Below are 26737 nucleotides of genomic sequence, written 5' to 3'. Positions count from 1 at the left end.
AAGGCACTTTGTGAATACGAAATGACAAAAATATTGGAATGTTGTTTATTAGTAGCCTCTGTTTGCCAACATTTGTTGAAAATGTATTCAGCTTAGCTATTCACAAGGTATATGTTCTCACAAGGTGTTTGAATGCATTTCACACCCACTCGTCCAATTTCCGCCCCGCCCAAATCTCGCCAAAAGAAAAAAGGCCAAAATGTCAAAACAAAAACTCAAAGAAGATATAACCTATATTGTATTCATTAGCTCTTTCTTTCTTTAACTAAAAACAACCAAAGATCCATTTTTTCCCCTTTGGCCTAGACATCTATTTAAATACGTAGCAACTTGCACACAGGACTTTGTATAAATTCTTAGAAATTGATAGATAAAAGAAAGTTGCTTACATGTTAAAATAATGGCTGCAAAATTTTCTCGAAACAACTTTAAAACATAGGAGCCAGCTCCCAAAAGCAGGTTAAAGTCATCCAAGTATAATAACAATATGGATGACAGGAAGTAGACTTTCATAAATATGATCATAAACATGATTAAATCTTGAAAAAAGAGAGATTTATTACGGTGGCTGGCCTGCCTCTTCTAAAACAGTTTTCTTTCTCTCCATAAAACTCACTCAAGTTACTTTAAGCTATGAGGTCGGCATTGCTTCTCACAGCAGCTAAGATTGCTGTGAACTTTAATATACTGATCCCAGGTTACAGAAGTTTAAAGGTGGGTGTCTGTAAACATCGTCTGTTCCTTGGTATAGCTGTAGGTCTGGCTAACATTGGTCATCTGATCATCATCATCATACTGGAAGACAAATTGTGGGGAAAAAATGGGAAAGAGATGAATAAACCTTAATAAAGGTATCTCTTTAAGAGGTATGTTCCAAGCACAAAGTGGGGGAACAAAAAATCTTTCTAGAACAAGTGGGTGTCACTAATGAGGAGGGTAAGGCAGATGGGGCAGTTATGTTTTATTTTCTTGGACAAGATCATTTGCCTCGTTATGAGACACAGCTGTCTCTTCCTCACCCCCCTCAAACCCCCCCCAAAAAGAAACCCTTCCTGCAGGACCCACAACTTGCGGTATGTTTTCTGTTAAGAAATCTTTTTTATCAATTGCATGATGATTCTTTGTATCATAGAACATAAAATATTTTCTGCTTTGTGATCTGGTAGAGCAAAAGCATGGTAGAATGCACCAAATCTTTTTGGTTAGTATTTTGAAAATTATATTTCTTACACCATTCAGTTTCAATAGAGGCAGTTGAAAAAACCTGTTAGCTTGATCAAAATGAAAAGTGTATTGAAGATAAACTTTTTGAGGATAAACAAGGTGATTTTCAGCAACATGCAATATATTATTAATGAGACGAATCGGTGATGGCAGCATTTCAAGTGGGATTTCACACCCACCCCGGACAAAGTTTCACCACTATATGATTGCAACTGATGAGAGACCTCAGAGATTTTGCAATCCATCGAATGGTAACTCTCATACAGATCTCTTCAATATTTCATAAGAAACAAACTGGTCCAGTAACCGATAAGAAATATTAGTATCAATAACCTTGAACCATTTCAACGATTCCGTGCAAAGAAGCTGTAACTGAAATATGTTCTGCTGGGGGCCACAATGCCTGATACTCTCTCTTTATAGGAATGCATGCCATTAGGGGAGTGTTAGCTCAGTGGTTAACGCCAGTGCTTTTCAATCATAAGGTCCCCGGTTCGAGTCACTCCCACATTAAAGTATGTCGTCCAGTTACGGAGTTGTTGACAATTGACAATTCATAATCATGGACGTTAAAATATGAATGTTAGTCTGATTTCGGTCAGCTTACAACTTTGATAAGCCAATGAGGCTTCTTTGCAGGTTCCTGCTTGCAGGAGGATCTAAAATACAAACAAATACATACAATACATATATACATACATACATACTTACATCACCCATGCTGACCATACCACTATCCAACTTGACCGGTATTGGTGATGGATCATCCCATCCCATCCCTTCTTCGTCGTCGGATAAATATTTCAGCGGAGCCTTATCGGCTGTGTCGCTGACCCTGCTCCCGGGGCGTGAGTTAGGGTACGGAGGAGGGAAGCTTGGGTTAGAGTAAGAATTACCCAGGCTGCGCATGCTGGAAGCCCTGCTGATGGATTTAGGGATGGGATCCTAATGCCAAAGAGAAAAATGACGCATGATTTAAGATAGCACGTACATGCATATATAATATATGACAAAAAGAAGAAAACTCAAACTAGACGATGACAATGCCTGCTAACTTCATGTTTCCATTGCATAATGTCCACGGGCTATTAATGTTACCAGTTTTTAAATAATGGTAAGAAGCATGAATAAAACACATTTATCATTTTGCACGATGGGTTAGCTGCTTCTCACTGAGTTAGCATTGGTATTGGATTTGATGGGAAAGAAGGAATAAGAGGCTGGCTGTTTTGTTTTTTCCATCTCACCTTCCAAAAGAAGGAGTCGTGGTCATTGTCAGAATCTTCTTGTAGGTCATTCTGGATGTCGGGTGTAAAATTATTGAATTGTAAACTGCTGTATCGACTCGTCACGATACATACAAAAACTCATCTGACTCCAAGCTCAAAAAGATTTGATATTCTTTTCATAAATTCCAACCATTATGATCTTAAAATTGTTATAATCAATGTACCACTGCACCCCTCCCTCGAAAGGACACTTTCTTTTCCGATAAGCTTCCACTCCCAACTTTCTCACGACGGGATCATCCATAAAATATCAATGAGGTCGTCACAGGGTCATACTTCTACATCAAATTATGTCAAATTATTTACACCGATTATGGCAAGGATTGAACAAGAATTTCTAAAAATCTCTTTACATCTCCGCTGATGAAGGGTTGCAAAGAGAAAGTAAACCTGTCTCAATAGATGCATTCTCAACTGGGGGCGTGTGCATGGTAGGGGGGGTGGGGAGGAGCGTGTGTTTCAAACATATGCATCCTCAGCCTATCCAATGACTAGAACAGGATAGTAAAGAATTAAAAGACAGCTAAACTATACCACAGATACATTAAGAGATTGAAACCGCTATCGCATACAGTTTTTCATTTGTGACTCTTCAATTTGTCCAATGTTTGCTACGATTGGAGAGTCGCTCTATGTACATGCAACATGTATATGTGAAGGCAAACAGAATAATACGCACCATGATACTTTCTGTATCGGGATACTTGAAGGAAGATGCAAACGTGAAATTATGTGCCCGCCTCTGGCGAGGTGGGAGAGGCTGTCGTTCCCTCTCGTAAGGTTTGTTGGGTGAGATCCTGCTGAGAGCCACACCGATCAGGATGAAGAGGATGACGATGCCGATTAAAATGACGATAGCGATGAACCAGACTGACTGGTACCACTGAGTACTGATGGCTCCAGTCGATCTTCCGTTATCTGTATTAAAGACGATTATCAAAACATCTGTAAGAAAACATCAACGTACATAGGCTCAACTGTCGTGGTGTCCTCTGGGAATACTATGACGATGTGATAGGGGAAAGTTTTATGAAATAACATATTGGTTAACTACATACATATAAGATGGATGTGGCCACAAGAATAACATTCAGTTTCTAATCAGATGAATAGCAATGTATTCAGCACATAACATGTGACTAGACAAAATTTAGAAATGTTACTGACCAAGTGTGTGGTTCATCACATGAATAAAACAGAGACCAAGTGTTCAGTATGTGGCCAATCAGCAGATGAATAATAAAACAGTTAGTATGAACAAGGAATTTATTGTATGGCATGTAACCAGAATATGAATGTATTATAAACAGGGATGTAAGTGCAGCCAAAAAAAAAAACGCTATCGTTATGTTAGGCTAGCTCAAAGTTACGAATACGTCGCAGCGAACTCCGGAATAAAAAACAGTCTCACATTCGAATGCGATCATAAATATCGACTTTCATATGCGTATCCCTTAGATTTCCGCCGCTCACAAATATCACATGCGTTAATTCCGAAACTTATATCCAGCACCAGCAGTTACGAAGATATTAACTAGCAGTTCAATCAACGTGAATGAGGAAAGGTTTTTCAACGACAGAAATGAGCTATGGCTACTTGAAGTTCGCACGTACGCAACGATGTTCACATGGCACAATGTTGTACAGTGCAATGCGACGTGTGAATGGTACTTTGGTTGATCGATGAGTGAAAATTTGAAGTTAGCTTGCTGCAACGGGCCAGGCATTTTGCCGCGTTGGGTCTTTGATATTCGTACGGAACTTTATTGGAATTAAAAAAAAAACCGGATTTCCGTAAAAATACGGAAGACTTACATCCCTGTATAAATGTGACTTCAACCTGTAGAACATTGTCCATGAATAAAACAGATAGTTACCACATATTCAGTGTGTGGCCCAATCAGAACACATGAATAACACTTTGTTAAGAACAAAGTATTTATTGTAACTTATCATCACATGAAAGAAAGAATATTAACACAGAATATGAGAATATTTACTAAACCAAATATGAAGCATAAGGACTATCAGATGAATAAAACATTGCTTGGTTAGCATATGTATTGTTCATTACTTAAATAAATATAACTTTTTCTTACATATTATCGTTTATAAATTTGCAGCTTTACATGTTGACAGTTACTCACCAGTAAGGGAATATATTATAGCAGGATAAGACACCTCTCCACCATTAGTTACTACTGTGATGATGAATTCATACTCTGGAGATACAATAAAACATACCAAAGATCAGCAACAAGTCTATACTAGTAGGTACCTACTATATATGCATCAAGATAGCATAAATCATATATACAAGTGGATAGCATCAAGATAGCATACAATATAAAACTAGATAGCATACATTATAGATAAAACTGAATAGCATCAAGATATCATACTTTATATATAAAACTGAATAGCATCAAGTTTGCGTACATTATATATATCAAACTGAATAGCATCAAGATAGCATACATTACGTATAAAACTGAATAGCATGAAGCTAGCATACATTATATATATGACTGAATAGCATTAAGAAAAGTGTGAACTATGTATGAACTGCATAGCATCAAGAAAGCGTGCTTTACACACAGAGCTGAACGGCATCAAGAATATGAACCCTTTACTGAACGGAATAGCATCCAGAATATATCAACTACATACACATAATGAATAGCATTAACAAAATGTATTTTGTTTTTGTACTGAACCATAAACGATCCATTTTCAAGCTATTGTAATTTGAAGTACACGTTACACTTTTCAGAGGTTTATATCATTGGCTTGGGATGTAAATGTGTGCAAACTGACCTTCTGCCTTGAAGGGCCTGGTATCGGTGGTAGCTACCCCACTGTACACCTCGTCCCCGTTTTCACTTAGTACGTACTCTCTCAGCTGGCCATTCAATACAAACGTACCCGTCCAGTCAATCATCACCGTTTCGGTGGTGTCGTTGCTAGTAATGGATGGCTTAACCGCAAGAATTAATCGAGGATCTAGATGAGGGGAAACATGAACGAGAGCATAAAATATGTGAACTTAAAAAAAATTTGGTATTAAAACAGAAAGACCCCCGCAGTGATGCAGTTTGCGGACATGAAGCTCACCCAAACTTTACGGTGTGCAAAACAAACTACACATTTAAATTGTAACGGCTTACACATTGTCTTGATACACTGCTAACAACGAGCAATTGCCATGGCGACCTAGCAAATCTTGCGTCCCATTGAGTCAAGTTCTTAATTCTTCAAAATGGATATTTTCTTTGGAAACGTCACAACTTTGTCAAAACTGTTGTGATTTCAAATATAACAGAGACCTACCAAGGAAAGCAACACCTTCAGATCAATCACATCTGTGATGTAAACAACAGCTGGAAGCAGATTCTCTAAAAGTGTTTCAAATAACATCGAGTATACTCGAAACAATTTTTTTTGCAAATCCATCAAAAAAACTTCTAATGCATCAGATACGACACAGTTAACTTTAATATAAGCAAATTACCTACCAGTTACTGATGTTACTTCACTGACAGCTGAAGATTCCGTATAGTCCTTAGCATTATACGCCCTCACTTTAAAGTCATATCTGGTGTACGGTGACAGTCCTGACACGTTGTGACTCAACGCCAGGCCTTTATTCACCGTCTCGAAAGGCCGGTCCTGGCAACTCTGGACGAACGGTTGCTCCGAGAGAGGACAGGAAGGTCGATGCAGGAATTCAAACCTTTGCAAAATAATTGATAGAAAAATTTAATGAGAAGGAAATATGCTTATCTTAGGCCTCTCTTTGAGACAGATTTAAAACAAATGGTTGATCCTGTAAGAGGATTAATAGGGAACAGAATTTCTGCTAAACTAGTTGGCTCTATGGCTCTAAACAGGTTATAACAGTGACGAAAATGTGGAAGATTATCTATAATTCTGAACCCTTTGCTAGTAAAGTGAGATTTGACTTAATTTGTGAGTACTTTGGTAAACATTTTATCAATAAAGCATATGTTTGCATCAGAGGTAGCTTCATTCGTTTTCCAAGACATCTAGTTACTGCTGCTACTGACAAGCTATTAGAAACCTTGTTACTAGTTTACTGGATGACTGTTAGGTTACTGTTAGATTATAGTAGATTACTGTTAGATTACTGTTGGATTAAAATGTAAGATTACTGTTAAATGAGACTGTTACATCACTGCTTGATTCTGGTAGATTACTGTTAGATTTTAGTAGTTTACTGGTAGATTACTGTTGGATTAAAATGTAAGATTACTGTTAAATGAGACTGTCTGATTTCTGCCGAGTGCTTCTGATGAATTACTGTTAGATAACACTGTTATTAGTAGATGAGACTGTTAGATTAAACTTTAAGATTACTGTTAAATGAGACTGTTAGATTCTGTTGAATTACTGTTAGATAAGACTGTTACTAGTAGATGCGACTGTAAAATTACTGTTAAATGAGACTGTTAGATTCTGTTGAATTACTGTTAGATAAGACCATTACTAACAGATGAGACTGTAAAATTACTGTTAAATGAGACTGTTAGATTCTGTTGAATTACTGTTAGATAAGACCATTACTAACAGATGAGACTGTAAAATTACTGTTAAAGGAGTCTGTTAGATTCTGTTGAATTACTGTTAGATAAGACTGTTACTAGTAGATGCGACTGTAAAATTACTGTTAAATGAGACTGTTAGATTCTGTTGAATTACTGTTAGATAAGACTGTTACTAGTAGATGCGACTGTAAAATTACTGTTAAATGAGACTGTTAGATTCTGTTGAATTACTGTTAGATAAGACCATTACTAACAGATGAGACTGTAAAATTACTGTTAAAGGAGTCTGTTAGATTGTGTTGAATTACTGTTAGATAAGACTGTTACTAGTAGATGCGACTGTAAAATTACTGTTAAATGAGACTGTTAGATTCTGTTGAATTACTGTTAGATAAGACTGTTACTAGTAGATGTGACTGTAAAATTACTGTTAAATGAGACTGTTAGATTCTGTTGAATTACTGTTAGATAAGACCATTACTAACAGATGAGACTGTAAAATTACTGTTAAAGGAGTCTGTTAGATTCTGTTGAATTACTGTTAGATAAGACTGTTACTAGTAGATGCGACTGTAAAATTACTGTTAAATGAGACTGTTAGATTCTGTTGAATTACTGTTAGATAAGACTGTTACTAGTAGATGTGACTGTAAAATTACTGTTAAATGAGACTGTTAGATTCTGTCGAGTGACTGTTAGATTAACCTGTTTATATTGCTGCTAGATTACAACTTTGTTACATAACTGTTAGATAAGACTGTTAGATTCTGGTTGCTCACGGTTACGAGATATAACTTTATAATGTGGTCATACTTACTCGGAAATTATTCCATTGGTATCAGTTGGATTTGCCCACTCAAAGTTTACCCAGGTACTGTCAATTTCCGTTATTCTGGGAGGGGCCAACCCTGTGGGCGTGTCCTGTTCTGTCTGTATCATGGTGTGGTCACTGTCCCCACAACCCACGGCGGTGCAAGCTCTTACAGTGTAGGAGTAAAATGTGAACGGCTCCAAACCAGAGTTCAGGAAGAAAGTGGCGTCGGTCTGCCCGATCTGAAAAATATTGAAAAATGTCCCAATGAAAATCTTAAAGTTACAAAATGAAATCAACATTTTGAGCAAACATAACTTGTTTATAATGAACGGTGCTTGTGCTGATATCATAACAAAAAGAGACCACATTTTACTTTCTGTTAGTATTTCCTCTTCTATGTCCTTCTTCTTCTTATTTTCTGGGCAAGTAATACTGATTAAGAACAAAGAATGAATTCAAAAAATACTTAATTAATCCAATGGTGTGCAATGTGAAAACAAATTGATGAGTACGGGTTATTGCCATTTTGTGAACTCCCAACGTTGCCAAAACCGAGAAATCCTTTGCTACTTCAAACTTTGTTCACAATTCCACCAGTTAGTAATCTATTAACCATTTACTCACCTATCTAACCAGACCGATACCTCACAATTTGGCAAAGGGGTCCTGCTGTTAACCATACAAAATGTCTTTCAGAAAATACTAAATACTGAAATATTTCTCCTAAACTAATGCTGAACCTTCCATGCAGGAAAAAGAACTTCTCTCTTTCAATCTACACATGATCTACCAACCAGGTTTTTTGGTGGTATAAGATAGTTTCAAAAAAAGGAGCGCAAAAATGTCAGCAAGAGGAACGTATGACAGACATCTTACCTCTGTTCCGTTTCTGAATATTATGTACACAGTGATTCGTCCGTTGGGCTGCGACGGTTCCAATACATTGACTGTCAAGGTTGTAGCTGCTACTTCAGTAATACTTGGAGCAGTGACTCCCTACAGATGGAAAAATAAATGGGGGGGGGGGGATTTAAACATTCCTCTAGAAACATTCTTAGCCATCTCCTTCTCAAATGATACTGATCAGAGACTAGACATTAACAAGTTTAATATTAGAATGCATGACAAATCCACAAGAACCATTTCTACATTCGTGGCAGAAATGATGCGATGAAATATAAAAAATGTTAGTTGGTTGAATACTTTTTATTAACCAGTTTCTTCTTGAATAAGATCAGACCAATTGTTAAACAGATCGATACTTCTGCCTGATTTGCAGGATTTTATGGTATCTTAAATTTGAAACAAAGTTGGAACAAAAAAAAAAGGATGTTCTTTGAAACCTTTCACCTACCTCGGGTCGACCTTCTAACATCCTGGTCACTGCCCAGGGACTGACGGCCTGTCCGGCCCCATTCTTGGATATCACCATGTACTCGTAGCTTTCATCTGGCATCAGCAGCGAGTCCATGTCGTCATATCGGAGGGACGACGTAGAATTAAACAGATTCGTGGGCTCTGACTTGAACCCTGACGGCCGGAATATTCTCCTCCTAAAGAGTTGGTACCCGGTAATGATGCCGTTGGTCTCGGAGGGCGGGTTCCATTCCGCACGGATACCGCTGGCGACGCCGACGTTATCGGCGAGCGGTGTCAGAGTGGGCTGCAACTGCCTCCGCGGGGAGCTCTCCAGCGTCCTGGCCGACACCGACTCGCTCTCCGCACAGCCTTGATTCGTGCACGCCTGAATGAAGAAGGCATACTCCGTGAAAGGGTCGAGACCTACGGCGTCAAAGTTCAGAGCTAGACCCGAGTAAATCCTGTTGCCGTCCACGAAGAGGGTGAAGTTTTGAATCTGACCGTTCGGGAAGAGCGGGCTCTGCCACTGGACGGTCACGACAGACGCGGTCCTGGGATTTAGAGTGGGCGGTTCCAGACCGGCCGGTGTGTCTGCCGATGTCACCACCGTCGCTGCATTGCTGATCGCTCTCCCTTCACTGTTGACTGCTGTAACCACGTATGAATACTGTTGGCCTGGGGTCAACCCTCTCCCGTCATCTCCAAAGTCCTGCCATCTCGTCGCGACCCCGTCGTAAACCAGTTTGCCGTCTCGTCGGAGTTCGTATCGGAGGATCACGCCGTTCGGAGATTCGGGCTCCGACCAACTGACTTCCACCCGCCGGGAGTCCAGGGCTCTCAAGACAGGAGGTGCCATACCTTCTGGAGCTGCAGAGAAGGGCCTCTCAAACGCTGGCTGGCTCTCACTACACCCTCCGGAGGTGCAAGCCACTAGCACAAATGCATATTCCTGGAAAGGAACTAGATCAGCGATGACCACGACACCCGTGAGGTCTGGGATTGAGACAGTGCCATCAACCTTCAGTTGAAGATTGATTATTTCTCCGGTCACCAAGGATGGCATGGTCCAATTGACTCTGATCTCGGACGGACTTATGGCCCTTGGATCGGGAGGGCTAACAAATATTGGAGCAGATTCTAGGGTCCTGATTGTTGTCACGAGGCTGGATGTACAACCTCCGCCACTACAAACGGTGACGCTGTAAACATACACTGTGTAGGGCTCTAAACCAGTATCTGTATAGGAGAGTTCATCGTCAGCATCGAAGCTGAATGGCGCACTGCCATTCCTCTGAAGCCTGTACCCGAGAACAATACCGTTGGATTCACCGGGTGGCGTCCAACGGATCAAAACCGAGTCGGGAATGTTGGGAACGAGGGAAACTGATGGCGGGAGGACCCCAGAGGGTGCGGCCTCTTCTGTCTGGACTGACACCCAATCACTCTGAGTGCTTCCTTTGGAGTTGACAGCTCGGATACGATATTCAAATATTCGGAAGGGCTGAAGGGAGCCGTCCGTGTATTCAAAGGAATCGGCGTTGGTGTTGTACTCGGTGTGGATGACCTGCGTTTGCGTGAACGAGCTGTCGTCCGTGTCCCTTCGCCTGCGCGATGAGGGTGCCTCCACCAGAGACCTACGTATCACCTCGTAGTAAGATATCACGCCGTTAGGGTTGACGGGTCGCCTCCATGTGAGTCGCACGCTGTTAGAGTCCACCGAGCCGATAGTCGGGTCCGCTTGATTATCCGGGGCCACTTCGGCCGTGACGACGGTCTGCGGATCGCCTCTCCCGCATCCGGCACTGGTGCAAGCCTCCAGGACCAGAGTGTACTCTGTAAATGGTGACAGTCTTCTGAACAAGTACTCTCTCGTCCTCCCTGTGTATATCGGTGTTATGAGGTACTCGTCCTCGTAAACGTGGTACTCTCTGATCTCTCCGTTGGGCATCCCCGGGGGATCCCACCTCAACAGAATGGAGAGGCCGTCGGGATTCTGTTCCACCTCAAAGAGGCCAATGTCTGCAGGTACCCCCTCGGCTGTCTTCACCTCCGACCAAGGGCTGGCCGCCTCTCCGGCACTGTTGAAAGCCACGATGCGGACATTGTACGCGGTGAAGGGTGAGAGTCCGTAGAAAATCGTCTGAAAAACGTTGCTGTCCACCGTCGCTGCCACGACTATTGGATATGAAAGAGTAGGGTCATTGGATATCTCCTGGTACTCGATGCGGTACCCCAATATGAGTCCGTTGGCCTGACTGGGTGCGAACCAAGCGGCTTGAGCGGCAAAGGAATCCACGGGGACCACCACCGGCTGCATGACCCTGACAGGGGGTGCCTCGAGGGTGCGGATGGATGCCCACGGGCTGTCCGTCTCCCCTTCGTTGTTCACTACTCTCACTCTGTACTCGTATAACGAGAACGCCACAAGTCCCTGTCCTGCATTCGTACAAGAGGTTTCAAGCCTTCCTTGGAGGCAGACTAGCAGTTCTTGTGAGGACCCAAAGCTCCTCCTGTAGATAAAGTAATTAGTGATGTCACCGTTTGGCAAATCTGGAGGGGACCATGAAATCTCGACCACGGATGGTCCAGTGGCCTTCAACAGCGGTGGACCTTGCTCCTCTGGAGGTGCCTCAAAGGTCACTGCATATTCCTTGGGTCCAACGCCACATCCCCCGTCATTACACGCCAACACTCTAACATCGTAGAGAGTGTGAGGTGTCAGATTCTCGACTAGTCTAGCCATTTCATTATCATCTGCAAACAGGGTTTGCTGATCCGGCTTTCCACTCATGAGGATCAGACCGTACTGGACAATATCTCCGTTTGGTATCGTAGGAACGGTCCACGTCGCCCTTACGGCAGTGGCAGATACCACGACGAGTGTCGGCCCTGGTATACCCTCTGGTGCACTGATGGGTGTCTGGACTGTATGAGTGGAGCTATTGGTACCACCTGCACCAGTGAGGGCTTCCAGTACATAGTCGTATCTATTATTCGGGGAGAGTTCCTCGTCGACGAACATGAAGTCGTCGTCTTCACCGCTGTACGAGAGGATACCGTTACGATAGAGTCTGTATTCTGTGATGATGCCATTGGGTATGGACGGCTCTCTCCAGTACAATTCAATGATGAAGGCACTTAAGATCACATGAGATGGTTTAGACACACCTGGGTAAAGAAACAAAAAGTCTTCATTGAAACGACGGTGAGTAAGTAAGTAAGAAGGTAAGTACTTGGAACAAGAATGCACCTACAGCACCCCAATATTACACCAGATCATCTACACAACACCAACAACTGAACCTACACCAATCACTGCAACTGCACACCACAGCATCAACCAAGTCACTTCACTCAATGAAACAAGCACTGTGCCGATAGACAAGAAGAATTAATGTATAAGTAGTTACATTTACAGAAAGATCAACAACACCACACCAACACCTACAGCTACATCAAGACTAATAACTTAATTTACACCACACCAAACCTACACCATACCAACTAAACAACACCAAAAACCTAACCTACACCAATCACTACAACTGCACACCAGCATCAACTAAGTCACAGCTTCACTTCACTCAATGAAATATGACAAAACAATTAATCTTTCAGCACTGTGCCCATAAATATGAAGAATTAGTGTATAAGTAGTTGCATTTACAGGAAAGACCAACATCTAAACCTACACGACACAAAACCTACAGTGATAATCAATACTAACAACTAAATCTACACCACACCACACCAAACCTACACCATACCAACTATAGAAACACCAACACTAAACAAACACCACCAACTGCAGCTACACACCAGCATCAACTAATTCATTAGACATTAATTATTCAGCATGTAAACTTACAAGTGAAGCACAAATGATTTAATTTTATATACCAGCATTTTTGTCATTTGCATGTTTGTATCAGATAATTCCGATAAACAATACCTTGAGGGGGTGCTTCATCGGTCATTGCAGAGACTGCATTTGTTGTGGTACACCCACCGGCTGTACAGGCAGTCAATGAATATTCATAACTGGTGAAAGGTGTAAGACCTATTGGTTGGGAAAGTGAGAAAGAAGCAACCTTATATCAAACATTTGCATAGGCAGTCATCAAAGACCTATATAATTAAAATATGCAAATGGGACCAACATATGAATAGCCATTGCTGAGAAAATAACAACACTAACAAAAACTTAAATACAATAGATGTTAATAAGTAACAAATATCTAAAAATATTAGAATTTTAGTAAAGGGTAGAACTTTGGACAGGATATCGCACATGATATAATTTGCACGTATATATCTATACACACGATACAACAGTTAAATTCTCTTTTTTGGTTTCCTGTTGTTTTATTTTATTAACAGTTTCTTCCACTTATGTAAGGCAGAGCTTACCCAAATAAGCTTACTTTGGAGTTCCTCCAAAGTCTAATTACTTATCTTGTACTCACTGAAAGTTGTTATGATACCGGGTTTGACTTAAACTCAACTCGGCTAGATTCTGGATACAACTGTAGAAAGTACAATCAATCGACCTACTATGCCGACAGTCGAACCATTTTAGATATTTTCATCTGTAGCATTAGCCTATGAGAATCTTCAGAGCACCAACTGTGACTTCAACCAACTGTGAAGTCCCTTCAAGTTTGTTGCTATACCCACTTCCATTTTCCCTCTCCCGACCCTATCCCAACCCCCCTGATCGCAGAAAAAATTACTTCCCTGAGGTAAGGTCAAACAACACGATCTCACAGAGCCAAGCCCTTTGGATACCAGCCTACCTTACTGTCATATGTTATTTCCAAAGTCTTATTTCATTCCCTCCGATTTATCTTAGCACGACTTACCTTCATGGACGAATAGGAAGCTGTCGCTATCGCCGACGAACACTGGCTGGTCGATACCGACTTGACGGATCTGATATTCTCTGATGATGCCATTCGTGGTGGATGGCGGCTGCCAAGATATCTGGACACTGTACCCATCTAGACTTACGACGAGTGGATCAGAGAATCCATCCGGCGCTGCTTCTAGCGTTGCTGCTACAGCCTGTACATGAAAATAGGAAAGTTAATGTAAAGAACTATACAGTGGTAGGACTTGGTCCATGGCAAGGGGCGAAACGAAGAATATGAAAAGAAAATCTGTACAGCTTGACCAAAGGCTTAGCAACAATTCGAAATAACGCTTGAAAACAACCAATTGGAACAGGACTAGAGGGAGGCAGGACAGGTTTGTGGCACACCTTCTTTATCTTCTAAAGAAAACACAAGTACACTCTTTGTACCAGATTTTCTGCCAAAAATTCCCTCTCATGCCATTCCATGCAACACCCACCCTCCCCCATGTCTTCATAACACCAGCTGGATTTGTTACTTCTTGACTAGTGACACCGCCGACATCAGTACAATCTGAGAGGATGTAAGTTAACTGTTAGGTAAGGTTGTATTCCATTCCTGTTTGTGAAGCTATCAGCTAGACCTCTCACCCCCCTCACCCCCTCACCCCCACGTTCCCCCTCCTACATGTCTTCACAACAGTAGCTGAATTGTTTTACCTCTTGACTGGTGGCACAGCCGACATCAGTATAAGCTGAGTGGATGTAAGTATACTGTTGGTAAGGTTGTATTCCATTCCTGTCTGTGAAGCTATCAGCTAGACCCCTTTCACCCCCTCCCCCCCCACATTCCCCCTCCTACATGTCTTCACAACAGTAGCTGAATTGTTTTACCTCTTGACTGGTGGCACAGCCGACATCAGTACAAGCTGAGAGGATGTAAGTATACTGTTGGTAAGGTTGTATTCCATTCCTGTCTGTGAAGCGATCAGCTAGACCCCTCACCCCCTCCCCCTCTGCCCCACGTTTCCCCTCTTACATATCTTCACAGCAGTAGCTGAATTGCATTACCTCTTGACTGGTGGCACAGCCGACATCAGTACAAGCTGAGAGGATGTAAGTATACTGTTGGTAAGGTTTTATTCCATTCCTGTCTGTGAAGCTATCAGCTAGACCCCTCACCCCCTCCCCCTCTGCCCCACGTTTCCCCTCTTACATATCTTCACAGCAGTAGCTGAATTGCATTACCTCTTGACTGGTGGCACAGCCGACATCAGTAAAAGCTGAGAGGATGTAAGTATACTGTTGGTAAGGTTGTATTCCATTCCTGTCTGTGAAGCTATCAGCTAGACCCCTCACCCCCTCCCCCTCTGCCCCACGTTTCCCCTCTTACATATCTTCACAGCAGTAGCTGAATTGCATTACCTCTTGACTGGTGGCACAGCCGACATCAGTACAAGCTGAGAGGATGTAAGTATACTGTTGGTAAGGTTGTATTCCATTCCTGTCTGTGAAGCTATCAGCTAGGCCTCTAAAGATCTCGATACCGTCCCTACTCAAGATGTAGGTCCGAATCTGACCTGCAAAGAAATAACGTATGCTTACAAAAATTATTCACTTTTTATCAAATGTCAAATGAAATTATTTACAAGTTTGAAGTCCTTGAAATGACATATTTTTTTTATTTGTATATATTTTTGAACATCATTGTTCATTCAAACATAATGTATTTATGATGAATTTAGCAGCAATAAATGAAGTATTGTCTAGTATGTGCCTCTCCTACAGTACGATGTAACTATAACCATTGCCTTTTAAATGTATATATGCTTTCTTCACACTCTTAATAAACTTTGACACTAACAATTAAACTATGAATTTCAAACTCCAAAGTGAATTACTCATAAATGACCCACCACAGAAAATATTAAGGGCAAATTCACGTCTGAAGTTATATTGAATGTACCAGCAGCTGGCCTTTTAAGACAGTTTTACAACGATCGGATGTTTATTGCTAGACACCAGGTTTGTATAAACAAGGTCACTCCATTTTACGGAGTTGCGTCATTTATCCGTCCGTCGATTCTTGCTCGATTCAGTTTAGATTTCAAAATGAGTATTTTAAACACAAAGTTTATCAATGCTGCTAATAACACTAACTGCATGTTCCATCTTCCCCATACTTCCGTGATGAATTACTCAGAAATTTCTATTGTCCCAAAGATCAAACTACTTTATTCTCCTCAAAAGAAAGTTTGCAGCAAAACAAATATTTAGAAGCAGCAAGGATATTAACTCATGCATTCCATCATCATATTGATATAACTTTACCATTGGGTTTGATTGGTTCATTCCAGGTCAGCTGGATTCTATCTAGGACCCCTGATGGTACGGACCAGGATGGCGGTTGCACCCCTGATGGTATGGCTTCGTTCGTGGTGGCGTTGACCAGTTGACTGGTGGCACTGCCTGCAGTGTTGTGTACTGATACTGCATATTCATAAGTAGTGTATGGTGACAGCTCGGTATCTGTAAAGAACATTAAAATCACTATTGTGTACTGTTACTGCATATTTATAAATAGTGTATGATGGGCTCTGTATCTGTAAAAAGCAGTATTATAAAATAAGTTTATTTCCTTAATTATTTCATATGTTATTTTTTCCATGAACACTACATGTCTTGCTGAACAAAGAAAAAAGCTGATTCATATTATACAGTGTCCTGGTACTGCCATCATCAATCATCAAAAGAAATCAATAACATCACCAACAATCATCAACAAGAAAGAAAGAAAGCAATAACACTTTAGGTAGCTTGTTAATAGCATGTAAAATTGTAACTGCAACTGCTGTTGGCTGTTATAGTGATCATATTTCTAACTTAAGACGGAAAATAGCATTTGGTCAGCAAAGACAACCTAAAAGAGATAATGCCATGCACATCATTCAACTTAACAAAGATGGAAATAGTTAAACAGCATTTATACTTGTGTACAAGTAAGTTGGCCTGATGTTTCGATCCTAGCAGGATCTTCTTCAGAGGCTAAATGACAAGTAACAGAAGGGACAAAAACACGCACAGAAAACAGACAGGTTAGTGAGCATGGTGAAAACAGAGAGATAGATGTAAGGGGATAAGTAGACAAGAGATGGAGAGAAGAAAGAAATAAACCAACAGGGGAAGAGGAGAGGTAGGAGATAAACAGTAGAGGGACAAAGAGAGGATTAAGGGAAGGAGGTAGGGGGCATTTATACTTAAATGGATTGATACAGTATTAAAGAGAGGCATCGCTGTGTGGTGTAACTTACCGAGATATGAATACGTAGTGGCCCCAGCAGAGAAGATGGTGGTCAGGGCAGTAGGGCAGACGGTCACGACATTGGAGGGCAAGGATGACACAGGTACTTCAGTAAACTGACCCACAGCTACCGCACACACCAGTGAATTGGTATCAAAGTCACACCTAAAAATGTTCAAAGCATATAACACAATGTCTATGATGTGTATTAATGTTCTTCACTAAGAGATTAAAATGAGGATGTTTCAATCAAAAGTATTAGTAACTTGGGAATGCTGTCCGGTTGAACCGCCTACACAACAGTAGTATAATAGGAGGTCTGCCATGTCCACACCCACAGTTTCTTACTAATAAAGTTTTTTGTTTTATGTAAAAGCAAATTCGAAACAGAACACTGACTTGCAAATTACAAAAAGAAGTTTGAAGAAGCAAAGAAATCATTGGTTAGGTCTGGATGGCGACCTCCGATATATGTACAAGTACAACCCAACAAGTTGATCGCATACTTGTACCATTTTTACCAATTTGAACCATTTAATATATAAAAGCTCACCTGTTACAGTAAGCACTGATAGCTTGATCCACGGGGCACAGGACTCCTAGCCCGCACCCTCCCTGTCCCACTGAACTTCTGTCGGAACATACATGTGACAATGGGTTATAGCCAATGCCATTGCAGCAGGCATCTGATGCCGATATTTTCTCCATACCACAGCACCGATCATTTCTGGTTAGCTTCTCATCCTCGGAGAGATACAAGTGAGCCTTAATGAATCAAATTCAAGATGCACATGTTAATAATACTTAGTTAACTTTCAGCAGATGAGTAGGCTTGCACTGATATGTCTCCAGAGAAACTTGAATGCAAAAATAATAAATTTATCAGATTGTTCTAAAGGAGACACAAATCCATCCATCATCATTGCTCTTGGCTATAGACATATCTGTGATGAGCATACCTCCCCTAGCCACTAAGGTAACTCTATAACTCCATTTGGGAGATATCAAAAAGTTGACTGTTAATTTACACACATGCATAAAGACTTGAACAAGTCTAAAAATGACACCATCCTATTTTTTTAAATCTTTTTCTTTAATTCTTTCACAAGTGTCAATTTTCTGTAATGGACATGGGTTCTTTAATGTCACAAAAAATGTTTAAAAATACAGACAACTTTTGTTTTACACTATAATGATTTTTCAGTCTTATGAACAGCCCAACATGCATCTCTGCATAATCTCTTAGTTTATTTTATTTATCAACCACTCAATCCTCCTGCTGTAATATAAAGTATGTGATCACTTATACACTGCCCTGCATGCTATGGGTATCGCAATATGTGTATCAAATACTCACTCTTGAGAATCCACTCTCAGAGGTGCAGCATAGAGCAGTTTCAGGAGCGACATATTCCAGTCCACAGCAGACATTGTTTGCAATGGGTTCATAAGCTCTCCCCTCTCCGATCTCTTCACAACAGACCCTATCCGTAGGAACCACAGATGACCCACAACATTTGGAATTAAACCCGTCACTGAATGTACCTGCGAGATTCCAAAAATACAACCAAAGAGGAGAAGAAAATGATAACTATTCCATATTGACGTCTGCCACAACATTTACAGACGGATTGTTGGGACTTATTTCATTTCTAAAGCAGTCACAGTCTAGAGTCATTTTGACTACTGCAATTTTATGTCCATTTCTATATGCTGTATGAAAATAGCTTGACAGTTGCATTTTGTTATATCGCTAGATTTAATAAATGGGATAGCCAGAGACAACCGTGCTCTCTTTCATGTCATCCTGCCCTCTCTTTCTCTCTCCCTGATTTTGGCACTGAAGGAGACTATCAATAGAATCGACCAATGGGAAGTGAGCATTCACACATATTTATCTTGTTTATGAAAAAAATATTCCTACAATTTATTGGTTAATTAAGATACTAATCGTTGACATTGCAGAAGTTAACTTCTTACACTCTCTTGAATAAAATAAAAATTGCCACATAACATGAAACTAATGAGAAGATTCTACTGTGATATCTGCATGATGATGAGGAGTGCATCTAATTATGAGGTGAGGGTCAATAGAAATGAAACTATTAGCAGTTAGATCAATAGATATGTAGATAAAATAAGAGACATATGAACATTAATATTCAGTATAATCAAGAGCTAGATGTCTCTTTCATCAACAGATACCTGCTTTCTTAACACATACCTGTGTTATCAATATGTACCTGTGTTATCAATACGTACCTGTGTTATTAATATGCATCTGTGTTATCATGATGAACCTCTGTTATCAATATGGACCTGTGTTATCAACATGTGTGTTTTTATCAATATCTGTGTTATCAAGATGAACCTGTGATGTCAATATGTACCTGTGTTATCAACATGTATCTGTGTTATCAATATGCATCTGTGTTATCAAGATGAACCACTGTTATCAATATGTACCTGTGTTATCAATATGTGCCTATGTTTTCAATATGCATCTGTGTTATCATGATGAACCTCTGTTATCAATATGTACCTGTGTTATCAACATGTGTGTTTTTATCAATATCTGTGTTACCAATATGTATCTACATGTTATCAAGATGAACCTGTTATCAATATGTACCTGTGTTATCAATATGCAACTGTGTTCTCAATATGAACCGATGCTATAAATATGTGTAACTATGTTTAATATCAAAAGTGCTATGAACAATTTGTTAATATGAATAATCACTTAGTGTATGCACACTTATGTTAATACCAACATATATACCAGAGAGGGTCAGATATAAAAACATGGTAAAGAGATAACACTGTGACTAAATACTAACACTTATAAGGCAGACAATAAGGACATAAGTCAGAAAATAAAATGGTCAATACATTGCTATGTGGACAACAGATTCCAGAGTGATCAAAACATGAAAAGATGGCCAAATGATAACACTAGGATTAACGACTAACACGACTAACAATACGATCCTCAGAGACCTCTTGTTATCAACAAATACCATTAGAACCAGAAGACATTACCATTGTAATAAGACTCTACTGCAAACCAAAGGAATAGCAGTTTTATCATCGAGAATCTGACAGCATGCAGCGACTGCAGGCATTTATAACCAAAATGTTTTATTGCTAAACTAAATTATTTGAAAAACACAGAAGACTAGACACCTGTAGTTCGAGGGAACCACATTCCAAGAACAAAGAGACCAAACAAATAATGGAAACATTTGTTTTCAGGAAATTGTTTTCAGAGAGCAGCTTTCTAATCCAGAGTTCGAATGTAGTGTGATTGTTGATCTTCCAAAAGCAATCTTACACTCTTTACACAACAACAATTTTTAAGGAATTCTGAGCAATTTTCCTAAATTTCCATTATCAATCTAATATTTTATGCCAGGATGAAATCCTTGTGACTTTGGTCATGAGACAGATGAAGAGAAAAGCAAACAGTTATCAGAAATGGAAAGGAAAGAGAAAGATAAGACCAAAGTTCCGCAAACTTGAGGGGCACGACCCAAGAGGGAGTTGCAATAATTGTATTTGTGCGTTGCGGAATTTTTCCAGACATCAGGAAATTTATCTTATTATCTTAATTTATTTATTCCAGGGATGAGCCTGGGTAAAAAAGAAAATTCATGGAACTTTGCAAAAATTGCAGTATAGGCTCCAGTTTGTGTATGCTACAGTGTGTTAGGATAATACTTTTTGTCCCCGTGGTAGAAAAGAAATCAGGGATATTCCGAGAATTCGTGGAAAAAGCTCATGGCTGTTATTCTGAGGGTCGGTGCCTGGTGGGGGTGGGTCAGTCTTCAGGGTCGTGGGCCCAAAAGTTTGTGGACTGTTAGATTATTAGCTACCACTATCTGTCAAACACAAACATCGAGACACAATCAGATATGAATTTACCAGCTGATTCTATAAAAGTATTACTACAGCAGAGTCCACGGCTCCTGTCATAGAAAGCTCCTGGAGGAAATAATGAATCGGATCAGAAATATGGAAAATAAGAAATCAAAATATAAAACATGTCCGCGATGAAATTCAATTTTAATACATTTCCCGGTAACATTTCCTGTAAGGACACTCTATGCTTAGCCAGATTCTTTTTGTAATTGGTGGGAAAATATAAACAAAATAATTGAAAATAAAGGTATGTTGAATAAATTAATCCTGTACACCTCTCATTTTCCTGCGCCCATATTGTTGGCATCGGGTAGTTGATGGCGGTTACAAATTAGGAGCTGGACATTTGCATTGTAGTATTTCTTTTCCTTTTTAGTTAATGGCACCTGCTGTTTTAAGATAACTCTCTCCAAATTTCAAATCACTCCCTTGCCTCCTATCTCCTCCCCACCCCCTACATTGTCAGTGCCATATATGGAATAACCAGCTGGATGCATTTCACTGGTGACTATCCAGAACCACTGAAAAGTGGATGATTAATTTATAAAGTAAAACAAGTCCAAGTTCACTTAACTGACCTGCGCAACAAATCTGAGGTCCTGTTGAATCAAACGGTACCCCAGCGCAGCAGCTGTCTCCCAACCCGACGACTGCCCTGTCTTCAGACGGATCGCTACAGCATATCTGTCCCTCTAGGACCTCCATGTATTGACCGTTACAGCACTGATGGTCCTCCCGGCTGGAAAGGAACTGCCCCCCGCAGCAGACGTACGAGCCTCCATCGGAGGGTACTGGTAGATAGTTGGTATCACAACACTGGTAGTCTGGTCGGTAATCATGAATACTGCCACCACAGCAAACCTATCAAAGAACAGAACGTCAAAAAGTCACTTCGACTGCCTAATACAAGGTAAAGTTTGTTAAATAATAACATATATTATTATAGGAGATGATGATCTTTATTAACCTTGTGTACATGATCAACGGTAAAAGTCGTTAACGTCAGGACTGTTGATGAATGCTTTGTCACTATTCAAAACAAAAGGCCCATAGCAATGCAGTACACCTTAGCTAATCACTAATCATGTTTTCTTTCAAAAACAGACAAACAAAATTTCCAAAGATTTGAACATTCCTATTAAATCAATACTGAAATCCTTGATTAACTTTCCATTGTTTAAGACTAATCTAGGTAGTTGTCTAAGTTTGACCAATTGTGATCTCATTTTCTCTCTATGTTTGGCAAAATTACCAGAAAGTGTTGGTACTATAACCAACATGGGCTGTTGAACATTTTGACTCATTTGACAGATTCACTGAACTTTAAAGTAATGATATTAAGATTTGATTCCTGCTCTATGATCACTGGGTCTTTCCCATCAGGATGAGGGTATATCACATGGTGGGGGGGGGGTCTCTTGGAGAGAATGCTGATGAACAAACCCTGTTTCCTGAGTAACATTGTCCTCCACACACACTCTCTGTTGTACTGCACTCTACATAGCCGCACGTGTTACCATCATCAGGACGGACGCTGTAATAAAATAAAATAAAGATATTTTATGCGATGAAAATGAAATGAAATGGTTATTATAGAATTTTATCCACTCCTTCTAGTACAGCAAAAGGTTAATGATGGCTACGTAGTTGGTGTGAATCGTACGAGAACTTACAAGAACCATAAAATGTCATAAAAGACAGGGTGTGATGCAAAAACCACAGGATGTCATGCAAAATATAGTATATGTTAACTTGTACTAAATTTCAAATAACCAACAACAAAAATGACTACACAGCATTTTAACGCAAGAAACAAGAAGGACAATTCATTAATGGGAAAGAGCAAACTCAGCAACCCCACCTTTATGTTATATGATAGTGTTAAAACAATACAGTAACTTCCTCCCCACTCCCCCTCACCCCCCCCCCTCCTTTCCCCATTCTTCAATAGGAAGCTCAGAAACTTTTCTGCAAGATAGCAAATATGTAATGTCTTTTCAGAGGCATGGCATTTTGACAACATTTGTGAACATTTTAATTTTAAGTCTTACAGAAGGTAAAAAAAAAATCATTTCCGCTACAGTTTTTTTCAGGAAATAAACCAGAGAGTATAATCTGTTCATAATAAATAAAAGATACATTAAACTTGCTTTAAAGGTTTATGTGATATGATGTTTAAAAAGTAGAAATAGTACCTTTCTGAGCAAGCTCTCAGCTCTCTCCTGAGGAGTTCATATCTCTGGATGATACCATTTGGCTGTGATGGTTGAGCCCAGTCAATCTTGATGGCCGAGGGCCCAAGGACCACCACATTTGGAGGGGATAGGCCTGAGGGGGTCACCTCAAGGGTAGTGAAGATGGTGGCATTAGTCTGTAGACAGTCATACACAGTGCAAACCTCGACCTTTAAAATAACAGAAAATGAGAAATGAGGACCACTTAATATCCAAACTGGTGATTGTCCGAATATGAATAGACCTGGATAAACTGGTCACCTACAAGAAGTAGTTTGTGAATGTGAGGCACCGCATTGACACTAATAGTGCAAACTGCAAAGTGTTTTCCGTTAAAGGTTTCGACATTTAATTTTCTGCTTGTCATATTCATTTGTGTGCTTCAGTTCGTAGATAAGGAAAGTTTTATTAGCTAGATATGTGTACTTACTTGCACAGAGTAGATGGTGTAAGGCTGCAGCTGTGAGATGATAAATGACAGTGTGGATTCTGGGACTTCTCCAACCTCTAGCCCATCCAGCAGAATGGTGTATGATATGATATCACCATTGGGCTGTACGGGCGGCCTCCACATAATCTGGACAGAGCTGGCACTCAAGACCTGGTACTGAGGATTATCAAAACCTTCAGGAGCTGTAAGTTATCAAAGAAATCCTTCATGTACTTCAGCTCAAATAATGATTCTTAGGGTTGGACAGGGGGGGAGGCAGGGGTCATAGAGTGAAATAAAGTGAAATAAAGTGGTATAAATTTTGAGCTTCAAGAACACAATTGCTCTAAACCTTCCCTAAGAAAATCAATGATGTCACCGAGGGTCAAAAACATTTCAACCTCTTCAACTGCTGCCTATCGTGCAAATATTTGGTGACGTACATCTCAACCACCTCGATACCTGAAACAGAAATCTGAGAATAAGAGCCCTTAACGATGATTAATGATTCATAATTACCTCCGTCGAGTGTTTCCTCAGTCACCAATTCGCTAGATACGTTATAGGCGCCGTTGGATATCAAGAGTTGTAACGCATAGAGCGTGTTAGGTCTCAGTGAAGTCAAGACGGTACTGTTGACATCCGGAGGGTAGCTCACCGTTCGTGAATCGACTGAACTATTGATTTTGATGTAGTACAGGACCACAGATCCTTGCAGTTCAAGCAGTGCTGGAAAGAATATAACAGCAATACATTACAGGGACCAGAAGTTTTGCCTTATATCACTTGTTAGTTCCAAAATACTGCTAAACCAGACCATGACTTTTGTTTTTTGAAAACATGTTAGGATTCCAGAAAGAGATTTGTTGTGTTGTCAGAAAAACAATACATTAACAACAGTGGTTGAAGCTAGTAATGTGAACCTGTAACAAGGTATGCTGCTGTTGGCACATTTATACCTGACTATATCTGCGTTGAACTGATGGAATGTTTCTGTGCAAGTTCTTTGCACTGTTACTTGTCTGTTACTGTTACTTGTCATTTAGCCTCTGAAGATGATCCTGCTAGGAACTAAACATCAGGCCAACTTACTTTAACACATTCTATTACACAGGCTCTCTAGTGTATAAGCAGTTTGCTACCAGTTTTATTTTATTTTGATTTTCAAGTTCTTTAACGGAAGTATCACAGCATGATATGTTCTATTCAATATCAAAAGTTGTAGCATTTCATGGGATCAGATGCCTCATGTTGATTCCCACTGTGATCCTAATACCACTACATCAGTAACAAAACCCAGTAAAATAAAAACAACTTACAAGGAGTAGTCCAGTCCAACTGAATATTGACGTGATCCAGGGCTACTGCGGTCAAAGTCCCTGCTTGTGTTGGGAAACCGGCCAGGGTTGTCACCTCCTCGGATACATCCGATGTCACAAAGCCAATCTGATTGAACGTTGTGATACGATACATGTAAGTGGTAAAAGTCGCGAGCCCTCTGTCTTGGAATGAGGTACCCGTGCCGTTAAAGACGAGTTCCCAGAAACCCAATCCAAACACGATCCCTGTGGACGAGGAAACCAAAAAAAAACTTCCACTCATAAAGTGCATGTTATCTAAAGTGTTTAAACTCTAATACTGTAACAAATATTACAAAAATTTTCAATTTATCATTCTGATTATGAAAACTGTTTTCATATAAATGACAGGAACATTTGTTGAATGATTCCCCATTCTGCCTTCTCAGTAGAATATTTTGTCGAGCAGTGAGCCCTTTCTACCGCGACGGGATATTAGCAAGCCTTTCTCCAAATTGCCCTGGGTGAAAGCTAAACCCATGTTGCAGAGCATACTGTGCTACAGAAGATTCGACACTGAGGCAATGAGTGAATCTATCAGGATTCTTACGGTCAAGTTAAACATCTAACTCTGGAGGTTCACTCCAGTATGAGGATGAGCCTGGGGTAAAAAAAAAATCACAGTAAAAAAACGGTATAGGCTCCAGTTTGCCTATGCTACAGTGTGCTAGGATAATAGTTTTTGCCCCCGAGGTAGAAAAGAAATCACAGATATTCCGCGAATTCGCAGAAAAAGCTCATGCCTGCAGTAACGTTATAAATATTACTGTCGACATAATCTCTTACAAATCCTACGTGAATGCACATAACTTTCCGGGGGTTTATTCAGGGGATTTATTACGGAAAATTAAATGTCACCTACCAGTCTCCAATGGTTGTCTGACTTTCTGCCTCTGAAGACCATATCTGATCCCGGGTCCATTGGGGTAGGTAGGAGGGGACCAGATCACGGAGATGTACGTCTGAGTGATGGGATCTGCCCGAGGGGCATCCTGACCCTGTGGAGGGGCTGACTGGGTTCTACCTGGGGTGCTGTCACTCTCTGTACAACCTCCTACAGTGCAGGCCTCGATGGTAACTTGATAAGAGATAACAAAACGAAATCATAAAACTAGACAATCAAATATAGATGATGATGTATTCTCAATTATCCACAATGAAGGTGACTAGTTGTGCCAGACTTACTTTGATGTTCTTGTACATGATTATCAAGTGAACCAAAATTGAAGCTTTTGACCCCTAAACCACTGGAAAATTTTATTGAAAGTTCCACAAGTAGTGTTTTATAACCCAAACCAAATATTCTCCAGGTACTGCTAGATGTCTATCGAGTCAACCGTGGAAAGTAACACACCAATCACCATTCATGCCTCCATGAAAGACATCATAA

General features: G+C 40.3%; 1 protein-coding gene across 1 annotated transcript in view; it reads right to left on the bottom strand.

Moving 5' to 3' along the window:
• Positions 1–295: 295 nt before the first annotated feature.
• Positions 296–26737, bottom strand: part of LOC139970977 (usherin-like) — a 75147-nt gene continuing 48705 nt past the window's right edge. Inside the window, exons 42-65 of the mRNA XM_071977085.1 lie at positions 26210–26425; positions 25309–25554; positions 24509–24718; positions 23990–24192; positions 23521–23729; positions 22769–22859; positions 21904–22186; positions 21329–21388; positions 18762–18949; positions 17958–18169; positions 17415–17569; positions 16435–16632; positions 15529–15683; positions 14114–14315; positions 13204–13311; positions 9247–12419; positions 8769–8888; positions 7896–8131; positions 6029–6246; positions 5331–5516; positions 4661–4735; positions 3193–3431; positions 1936–2169; positions 296–795 (exon numbers count right to left, since the gene is read on the bottom strand). Coding sequence (XP_071833186.1) covers positions 709–795; positions 1936–2169; positions 3193–3431; positions 4661–4735; positions 5331–5516; positions 6029–6246; positions 7896–8131; positions 8769–8888; positions 9247–12419; positions 13204–13311; positions 14114–14315; positions 15529–15683; positions 16435–16632; positions 17415–17569; positions 17958–18169; positions 18762–18949; positions 21329–21388; positions 21904–22186; positions 22769–22859; positions 23521–23729; positions 23990–24192; positions 24509–24718; positions 25309–25554; positions 26210–26425 — 7304 coding nt within the window. The 3' untranslated portion in view covers positions 296–708. The remainder of the gene's footprint in view (positions 796–1935; positions 2170–3192; positions 3432–4660; positions 4736–5330; positions 5517–6028; positions 6247–7895; positions 8132–8768; positions 8889–9246; positions 12420–13203; positions 13312–14113; positions 14316–15528; positions 15684–16434; positions 16633–17414; positions 17570–17957; positions 18170–18761; positions 18950–21328; positions 21389–21903; positions 22187–22768; positions 22860–23520; positions 23730–23989; positions 24193–24508; positions 24719–25308; positions 25555–26209; positions 26426–26737) is intronic.

Source organism: Apostichopus japonicus, chromosome 8 (genome assembly GCF_037975245.1).
Source record: "Apostichopus japonicus isolate 1M-3 chromosome 8, ASM3797524v1, whole genome shotgun sequence".
Taxonomy (NCBI): domain Eukaryota; kingdom Metazoa; phylum Echinodermata; class Holothuroidea; order Aspidochirotida; family Stichopodidae; genus Apostichopus; species Apostichopus japonicus.
The sequence above is the reverse complement of the archived record's forward strand: the minus strand, read 5'-3'. Positions and strand labels throughout refer to the sequence as shown.